General features: G+C 41.2%; 1 protein-coding gene across 1 annotated transcript; it reads right to left on the bottom strand.

Annotated features, from left to right (window-relative positions):
* Nucleotides 1–732: 732 nt before the first annotated feature.
* On the bottom strand, nucleotides 733–9,915 carry LOC125444231 (vomeronasal type-2 receptor 26-like). The gene is made up of 6 exons (XM_048516664.1): nucleotides 9,713–9,915; nucleotides 8,226–8,517; nucleotides 5,922–6,761; nucleotides 4,365–4,592; nucleotides 2,393–2,519; nucleotides 733–1,631 (listed from the first exon to the last, which is right to left on the bottom strand). The coding sequence occupies exons 1-6, from the start codon at nucleotides 9,913–9,915 to the stop codon at nucleotides 733–735; spliced, it is 2,589 nt and encodes an 862-aa protein (XP_048372621.1).
* Nucleotides 9,916–10,278: the final 363 nt, after the last annotated feature.

Genomic DNA, 10,278 nt, shown 5'->3' with positions numbered 1-10,278 from the left:
GGCACCCCCAGAAATTCCCCATTGACAGCAATGGATTGTGTAAATGTAGAACAAAGAATCTTGGACAAATTTCAGGGGGTGCCTTTAGGGGGTGCATTTTTTGACATATTGGCACCAACATTTCAGGGTATCATCAGGAGACTGTCCTTATGCTACCCCCCCAAGTTTGGTGAAGTTTGGATCGGGGGGGGGCAAAGTTATGGACCTTCAAAGGGGTAGCCCCAATCTCCTTAGTTCCCATTGGAAACAATGGGGGTTAGGGGCACCCCCTTTGAAGGTCCATAACTTTGGCCCTCCCTCATCCAAACTTCACCAAACTTGGGGGAGGGGGTAGCATAAGAACAGTCTCCTGATGATACCCTGACATTTTGGTGCCAATATGTCAAAAATGCACCCCCTGCAGGCCGGAACGTGGAAAAACACCCAAAAAATAAAAGAACACCCCAAATTCCCAGATTTTCCAGGATTCGGCCCAGCAAGGTTTGGAAATCGGCCAATCCGAACCCATTGATCTGAATTTGGGCCAAATCCGAATTGGAACGAATCTGGCTGGTATTGACCAACCCTAGTGCCTGACCTGCATAAGTGAAGGTGTGCTTGCACAAAGAGCCACTAGATGAACAAAGTTACAAGTAAGCAAAGTTACAAGTGTTTTTTACACTCTAATGGAATAATTCCATTGCTATGAAACTACAGTGTATGTCATAACCTTAGATGGATAAAACACATTCTCTATTTTTTCCTTATTAGATGTTCTTTGTTATTCAGCTCAGTTCTAAGTAAAATAATGTAGCATTTGGGGAAAAAGATACAGCCCAGTAAGCCAGCACTGGAGGCTAAGATAGAGAAGATCTCCACAGCCACCATGTATTTCCCTTTGATACTCAGGTAGGCTGGAACAAAGGATAACCAAACGGTGCAAAAGATCAGCATGCTGAATGTGATGAACTTGGCTTCATTGAAACTGTCGGGTAGTTTCCGAGCAAAGAAAGCCACCTGGAAGCTCACGCTGGCCAGGAAGCCCATATAGCCCAAGACACAATGAAACATAGTAGGAGAGGCATCATTACATTCCAATACAACTTCTTCCACCATTGAATGCATATCAACATCTGGGAATGGGGGGGATTTTAGAAGCCAAATGGTACAAATACCTACTTGAATAAAGGAACAGGAAAGGACAATGGAAATGGACAGTCTTTTCCCCACCCATTTCCTCATCTGGCTGCCAGGGTTGGTGGCCTTGAAAGCCACAATCACTGTGATCGTTTTTGCTAACACAGAAGCAACTGCAGTGGAGAAAATGATGCCAAAAGCAGTTTGGCGAAGGAGACACATTATCTTTCCAGGTTTGCCGATGAATAACAAGGCACACAGGAAGCAGAGCAGAAGCGAGTTGAGAAGTGTGTATGTCAGGCTCCGGTTGTTTGCTTTCACTATGGGGGTGTTGTGGTGCTTTATAAATATTCCAAGTAAAACGACTGTGATCAAAAAAAGGGACAGAGAGACCAAAAGGAAACCAGCTCCCAAAGGTTCTTGATAAGACAAGAAGCTCACCCTCTTGGGAATGCAATAATTCTGGTTCTTGTTCGGAAAATGATCAACTGAGCACCAGAAACAGTCCGGCATGTCTGCAACAACAGGGAGGAGACAGTGTTTTAAGACATGTAAACTTCCCATATTGTTAATTAGTTTGCAAAATAACTTTACTAGAAATATAACTCAATTTAAAAATTTAACAAACATGCTGAACCACTTCCTGTTGCATAATTAATGTCTGATGGTGGATGAACGTCAATCAACTTGAAACCTGACTGCAAATTGCAAGAAATGTTGTCAAACAGTTTATCAACCACTTTATGACTCAAAAGGGTTTAAAAACTTTATTTATTTATTTATTTGTATATTCAATTTGATAAACTGCTCTACCCCTTGAGGGCTCAGAACGGTTTACAGGTCTATAAATAACAGTATACAAAAAACATTGAATAACATCATTGAAATACATAAACCCAATAAAAACAGTAGCAGCGATACAACCCACCCAGAATTTGGTGGATGTTAGTGGAAACTGTTTTGCATACAAATTTTCCTTGGGGTTTTCTGTGACTATCAGTACACTGTACATTTTTCTGATATCTACATCAGAAGGAAGCTAGCCTGGATGAGTGGATATTCTACCATGAAACAATGTTAAAATATGAGGCAAGTACAGGAATGTGTGTTGTAATTGATATTGGCCTATGATATCTGCTGCCAGCTTTCAATTTCTTCATAACTTGATATCTAATCTTGAGTCCTTTCTGGATTTTACATCTTGCTCCTCTTGTAGGCATATTCCTGTAAGGATGCAGAAAACCCATCCGATGACTCTGTAGTGTACATCTCTTACCGTGATGATCAGAGATTGTCCCTTCTGGACACTGGATACAATCATAACAGCAGAATGGCTCCCCTTCTCGTTTTGTCATCCTATACCCAGGATTGCAATTCTTACTGCACAGTGACAGAGGTTGTACCTAAATCAAATCAACAGTTTTTATCATGGAATAGTTGCCTGAAATTGGGGTTTACATTATTTTCTTTTTCTAAATTTTTCTGGTTGTGGTTGAAAAGATCCAGAACTTTTTTTAAAAAAGTAAAAGAATATTCATATTGGCTTTTCTAGAGTTTTTAATTGGTTTTTTTTTGTTATTGAGCCCGAATGCAAAACATCAGCCAGCCTGGTATTGGAAAGTCACAGGCAGCAGAGAGCTGAGTCTGGACCTTAATACTCCCTCCAAAACTCATGTGGTGTTTGAAAGCAGGTGGCTGAGAGTTGAACTCTTCATATGTTCTCCAAACTTCAGTATCTATTTTTTGGCTCCTTTGTATTGTTGTCTTATTTGGGGGATGACCCCCCTGACCCCCCAAAATACTGAAAAAATGTTTTTTTCTGTTCAGTTTTACTGAATACACCCCCTAGCTTTACATTCCTAAGGATGTATATGCGACCACTTGCTCAGCTGGTACGGAGTTTTGGGCTGATCTGTCATCAATATGCCGATGACACTCAGCTCATTCTGTTGATGGAGGGGGGAGCAGTTGCCGCCCCTGCGGCTCTACAGCATTGTTTGGAGGCGGTAGCTGGTTGGTTGCAGCAGAGCAGGCTGAAACTGAATCCGTCGAAGACGGAGATCCTATGGCTGGGCCGTGAGGGAGAGGCTCGGGATTTCCAGCCGCCGGTGTGGGAGGGGGCCTTATTGGCGCCGGCCTCCTCCGCTCGCAGCCTGGGGGTCCATCTGGATTCTTCTCTTTCAATGGAGACCCTGGTGGCCCATGCAACCCGGACTGCGTTTTTCCATATTCATCAGGCCCGGCGGTTGGCCCCCTTCCTCTCCCAAACGGACCTAGCCACTGTGATCCATGCAACGGTCACCTCCAGGCTAGACTATTGTAACTCGCTCTACGCGGGCCTTCCCTTGCGTTTGATTCGGAAACTAAAGCTGGTCCAAAATGCAGCTGCGCGCCTGCTCACAGGAGGCGCCTTTAGAGATCATATCCAGCCTGTGTTGCGCCAGCTGCATTGGCTCCCGTTTGAATTCCGAATCATCTTCAAGGTGTGGATTCTGACCTTCAAGGCATTACGCGGTCTGGGACCCTCGTACCTTCGGGACCGCATCACCCCATATGTCCCTACTCGGCCTCTGCGTTCAGCAGAGGCCAATTTGCTGGTGGTCCCCGGCCCCTCAATGATGCGGCTGGCCTCCACACGGGCCAGGACTTTCACAGCGCTGGCCCCGGCCTGGTGGAACACCCTCCCACCAACTGTCCGGGCCCTGCGGGACCTTGGTGAGTTCCGCAGGGCCTGTAAGACTGTGTTGTTCCACCGGGCCTTTGGAGTGTCCAGCCACTGATATGGTGCCCCCCCACTACTCCTGCTTTGGCACTGATACAACAGAGCTCCTCATATTGAGGGGCCTGCTGTCCTCCCCTTCTTGGGGTGGGTTTTTAAATTGAGCCTGGACGCCTCTTGTTTAATTTGCTAATTGTTAGCTGCTGTTTTTATGTATTTTAAGATGTTTTATTGATGGAGCCTATGTTTGTATTTTACCGGATTTGCTCCTTTTTATTGTTTATATATTATGTTGTTCACCGCCCGGAGCCCTTTGGGGATCGGGCGGTATAGAAATTGAATAAATAATAATAATAATAATAATAATAATAATAATAATAATAATAATAATAATAATAATAATAATAATAATAATAATAATAAAGAGAGCTCGCACCTACTGTTAATTTCCAAAGAATAATGAGATAACATTCCTGAACACAGATACTCTTCCATTCCATTATGCCATATTTGCTTAAAAGGATCCTACCTGATTAAATCGGGTGGGCCAAACCATGGCTTCTCCATCTATCTGAAGATTTTGTGCTGAATGTGCCTTGGGAGAGATCTTGCCAACTTTCACTCTAACAACAGATTGGTTTGGAAATGTTAACCAGCTGATAATATCAAATTCTGCTATCAATTCTCTGTTGTGGTCAAAGGAAATCTGGTCTCCAGCACTGTTGTTAAATGAGATGCATCCAAGAAAGTGATGAAGCTACATTGAAAAATGAAACAGAAGTCTGAAACTACAAAAAACCCAAATATCAGAGGCCACCACTTCCTATGTCTACATACACCAGTGATTATGATTTGTTCAGTGAAATTTTTAATTATTAATTTTAATATTTATATTTTCATATTTATATGTTAATATTTATTTTTAAAATATTTTTGTATTGTTTTTAATTATTGCATTATGTTTTAATTATTTTGTAAGGCACCTTCAAACCCTTTGGTGGACTGGCAAGATAAAAATGGAATTAAACAAACAAACAAACAAACAAACAAACAAATAATTTATATATATATAAATGTGTATATCATTATTTTTTCAGTCTGAGAATGCCAATTGACATCTTTCTAGTGATCAGGCATGTACTTGCATGTATTTGTATTGTATTAGGATATTTTGTCAGAAAACACTGGAGGAAATTAAGGCATTAATTATAAATCTAACTTAATTTGACTGGCACGAGCAACAAATTCCAAGTGATTCCACATTGCACATGATGAAAGAAAAGATTACTTTTATGGAACTTTAGTGTAAATAAGGGAACATTTGTGTGGAAAATAGTCTCAGCACGTGACAATGTTGACCTCCAGATTACAAAGGGGATGCGCTACCTGCCAGGGTTGCTGATTTTGAAGTTTCCTTCTATTTCCTTGCATCTTTGCTTGAACTTTTGAAGAATGCATGGCATGCAAAGCATAAGTGATATCAGTACTAGCTTGAACTTCACCATTGTTTGTAAGGAGGGTTCATTGCATCTGCTTTTCATTTGAATGAAACAAGTATATCCTTTCTCCCACAAATAAATGGATAATGAATTTAGAATACATTTGAACATTATTTATTGAAAATTTAATCTTGTGTAATCTTCTTTGTTAGAACATAGGCTCAAACAAACAAACAAAAAATAATACATATCGAAATAATAGTAGCTGATTTGTTCATTGCAAACAGATGTTTCAAACAACCCAAAAATTATTATATACGTGGCCATCACTGGGCACCCACTGTGTTTATTTATTGATGTATTTATTTGTTCATGAATTTATTTATTGGCATGTATTCACTGCTTTTTATCATGGTGGCAGGGCAGGTTACCATAAAAACCACAAAAAACTCAACAATAACAAAATCACAATAAAACCACATTCAAAAAGCCCAAAGACAATCTAAAATCTCACAGCAGAATGCCCCAATGACCCTATGTGTATTAGATCCTTCTGGAACTTTAGTGTAGGTGAGGGAACATTTGTGCTTCAAAAACTTTCAGCCTCTGACAATGTTGATCTCTAGATTACCAAAGGGATGAGCTACCTGCCAGGGTTGCTGACTTTGAAGCTTCCTTCTCTCTCCATGTCTGACTTTTGAAGATTGTAAAGCATGCAAAGCATATGCAACAGCATAGACCGCATTATAGATGCTGTAGCTGTGGCCAGTCATGCTCATTTCAGATGCAGGAAGGTCCTTCAGGGTCTCATCTCCAGTGCAATTAGTCTGATGCACGTAGCCCAGAACTGAATTTGGGAATGCACAATGAAATGTGTGTGACCAAAAGTCCCTGAGAAACACATCTCCCTCCGCACTGGATGGCTTTCTGCTCTTGAAAAATTCTTGGAATCCCTGAAGTTCATTGGAGTAAATTGCAACAGTTATCATGCCATGGAAGATTTGAACGTCCCCACATTTTCCCATGCCATCGGCTTTCAGTTCTGCATGAGCTGTTGCAATCCATACTTTTCCTTTTGGTTTTGGCAGCATGCACTTAGTTTGCATGAATAGTATAGTACATCTGAAAAATATAAAATTACGAGCTTGTCCTCCAAAGATGATGACATTAGCAGTGCTCCTCAACATTTTTACATACAGTTCTGAAAAGCTTTTCAAAAAGTCTGTCATATAACTATTTTGTTCTGTGTCTGGCTTTGAGTACATGAAGGTAAAACAGATGCCATGCTGGGAAAAGACAGGAAACATCCTCTGCCTGAACCATTCTAAAATCTCACCATTCATAGTAAAAAACCCAATCCATATCCAGTTGAAATGCAGAAGTAACTGGAGAATCCCCAGGTACTGTTGTGTTTCATTAGGGACCATCGTATAGAAGGATGGGAGTTGGCTGTTATCCATCATCACTGGAGCAGGACCATATAAGATCTGAAGATACATTTAAGAAATGAAAGAGGTGCATGTGCATGCATTGGTATATTTCATGGTTTCTTATAAGGGCCATAAAATATGAAAAAAATATAAATAAGAAATAAGAGAGAACAGAATGAGATATTTAAAAAGAATTATGGTGAGTTTCTGGCCATTGGCAGGGCTTGCAATAACCAGTGATAATATATAAAACTAATAACCAGTTCAGATTACCTTAATATATTACTTTGTAAAATAAATGTATTTGTGACATTACAGGGAAAAATAGAGATGCTTTTCTTGAGGCCAGCAAATAAACAACCATTTCTCTCAACATCAAAGGAACCAGGCTAAACTCACATCTATCTCCATGTAACCATTAAGCTGAGGAGCACATGGCCACTTTGGGAGGGAGTCAACGTGGCTGTTCTAAATCTGTCCACCTGGTCAGATCCTTTGTGTAAATAATACCTGAATGTACAAAGCAGCAAAACTGCTGTGGCCATTTCCGCATGGGAGGAATATGGCGGCCTGGGGACGGCAAAAACGCCACCCCCTGGCCGTCATTCACCCGACCGGCACGAAGCCGGCGTTTCCGGAGTGCGCTGGGAAGCGCACTTTCCCAGGAACGCTGGCTTGAAGCCGCTGCCGTGCGAATGGCAGTGGCTTCAAAGAGCCTCCCCCGCAATCCCTCCCTGCACTTAACTTGTCCCCAGGCCCCTGGCACGTCGTTGAGGCCTGGGGACACGCCTCCGGCCCTGCGATGCTGGAGCAGGCGCGCAGGGTCGGGGGGGGGCGTGTCCTCAGGCCTCGGCAACGTTCCAGAGGCACGGGGACATGCCGGGTTGACCGGGCAACAGAGCTCTGTGGCGCCGTCATCCCGGTCTTTCTGGGCACCATCCATGCGGACGGTCCCAGCGTCGCCGACCCAGCTGCTTCCGCCTCCATGCGGAAATGGCCTTAATTTTGTTCCCAAACTGTGCTTTCCCATCTGTAGGAAATGGCTGATATTAATGCACTATTGAACTGTTATTCAGCAATGTTACATAATTGAAATCAGAATATGCTTTGTGAGTAGAAATAAACCAGCCAGAGAGTTTAACCACTCTAGAAATATTGTATGCAGTATGGACTGCATAGAGTATGTAAAGTAATTTTGATAATGAGTTTAATGCTTGGTTTTTTAAAAAATTCCCTTCAGAACATACACCTAGAACTACTGCAGAGATTAATACTAACATGAGGTTGATTGTGTTCTGAAACCTGGCTAAGACGGTAGTGGGGATTCAACCAGAGATTAATACTAACATGAAGAGGTAGAAAGGTCGAGAAATATCTGTAAAGGAATGCTTATACCACATTCTGTTGTCAAACAAAACAGATTAAATCAGACCATGAGAATGTAAAAAGAAATCAGCATCTAATTTGTAATGGTACAGGCAAATAACTGGCAAAATTATGTATCCCAGACCAAATGCCTACCTGCGGGATCCTGTACATATTCAAAAGTTCATGGACAAGTTCTGAATTTTCTGTATGAATGTCCTCAAGAACTGCTTCTACCTTGTCCTGCATATCACACCTATAGTTGGGGACAAATCTGTTCCTTGAGGAAATATGCTGTAGAGCAGCACGATATGTCAATCTTGGATTCATATGGCTTTCATAAATATAAAACCCCAGGGTGAGATTTGGCAAGATCTGTGGATTTTCGTTGATCTCCTTGACAGCAAATGCCAAAGCCAGTATATGTTGGTAGTTCTGAGGAATTGTCCTAAAATAAAGATTTATTGTTTGCATCATGCACATAATTTTTTTAGTGAAATTACAATCGCTAAACCATAAAACCTTTTTGATTGATGTTGCATTGAAACATCACCAGACAACATTTGTGTGGCAATAATTATTCAAGACTTAGCTATTTATGTAATATCTGAATGATGGTTCATATTTCTAGTAACCATGACTGGCAACATTGTTATTGCCCCAGACTCCAGAAATGTATCTCCTTCAATTACACCTGTCTCTCATCCCCAGCCTCAAATTTAAATATGTTTCACACAAGATAAGCATGTGAGGTTTCCCCTTGGTTTATTCACTAGTTCAGATAACTAAGTCATTGGTCCAAATCACTGCTCATTCAAACGACCTTATACTTTTGAGGGTAGCCTCTGCTAAAGATTGATTTCATTTTGTGGGAAGGGGGGGTAGTCCCCTCTGGCTCTAAAGTTTGCTTGTGCCTTTGTTAACCTTCTTTCTCACAGCCAACAACTATCACTAGATGCAGAGAGGTGCCAAGCTTCATCTCTCTGTCCTTAGGTGCCAGAAAGCTGCTACAAGGTTTGAAAGATGCCACGCCATACCAAGGGTGATCCTTCGCACTGCACCCAGTCTCTCATAAGACTATTTGCCCGATTAGACATAAGTTTAGAAAATACGGAGATAATGATTTATGTATATACAAATTACAACTATAGTATTATTTAATAAACATATATCTAGCTTGATCTCTTTCAATATAACAATATTAACACATTGAGCATTAATAGATGGATCAAAGTTTGTGACTTATGATTTTGATTTATTAAGTGTAGCATTAAATGATCATGTGCTAAGCACCACAGAGCCAAGGAAGGTATGCATTTTAATTGATTTCATCATGCTAGGTATCTTGATAAAATAGCACCATGATCACCACATATTTGGATACCAAACTATCACATTAACCAAATCCGCAGTTTGCCTAGGATCATGAGCAACTTCTTTCTTTAGAGAAAATACTGGCTTTGACTTGGACCTCCCTCCCACCTTGAGATGTCTCTATATGTAATGGTGATGCAGATCTGGGTCTGACACAATCTCTGGAAATGGGAACAACAAAATGTGACGGAAAACTGTATGATTATTCAGGTAGGAAATATAAACTGGGAATATTCTATTTTTTAAAAAAGAAATGTTCAATTACATACGTAAATTCTTCCGATAGTATCCCACGAGGTTGGCACTTGAAGTCTTGTGGACTGGTGGGAAAAATGGTCTGAGATACAAGGGCACTGATGACGAGATTTCCTGGCTGAAGATACTTAAGAAGAATGGGTAAGCTGTCCACACCAGCACACTGAATAACACGCACCTTGCCCACAACACGTCCAAAAACCAGTAACACCACCATCACTAATATCAGCATCCTAAGTGCAATTTTTTCTGATAATAGGCTCCCCAGTTTCTCTCTATAGCAGTAACACACCTATACTGTTGCTGTGGTGCTAGCACTTTCTATTGTTCAATGTGTGCCACCTTTGGTTAAAAGAAGAGGATAACTTTCTATGGTTACATTGTCCTAAATAGGGAATGGGTGAACACCAATTTGCCTGAAGTCAAGAGTTTAAATATAAGTCACCCCAGCAGACTTCTTGCTGTCTCCAGTTCTGAAACAAAGAGCAGTACATGCCACATGACACTGTAGTTCTGAACACTTATTTTCCTGGCTGCTGCAGGGAAATTCAGGCCGTCACTGAATTAATTACAGTCCTTT

The sequence above is a fragment of the Sphaerodactylus townsendi genome, linkage group LG15 (genome assembly GCF_021028975.2).
Source record: "Sphaerodactylus townsendi isolate TG3544 linkage group LG15, MPM_Stown_v2.3, whole genome shotgun sequence".
NCBI lineage: Eukaryota > Metazoa > Chordata > Lepidosauria > Squamata > Sphaerodactylidae > Sphaerodactylus > Sphaerodactylus townsendi.
The sequence above is the reverse complement of the archived record's forward strand: the minus strand, read 5'-3'. Positions and strand labels throughout refer to the sequence as shown.

Excerpts from the sequence above, each read along its gene's own strand:
- LOC125444231 (XM_048516664.1), bottom strand. The coding sequence starts at position 9,915 with ATGGTGGTGTTACTGGTTTTTGGACGTGTTGTGGGCAAGGTGCGTGTT. Across the intron at positions 8,518-9,712 it reads ATACTATCGGAAGAATTTAC|GACAATTCCTCAGAACTACC; the intron begins GTATGTAATTGA and ends TCTTTATTTTAG. Across the intron at positions 2,520-4,364 it reads GGCCCACCCGATTTAATCAG|GTACAACCTCTGTCACTGTG; the intron begins GTAGGATCCTTT and ends GATTTGATTTAG.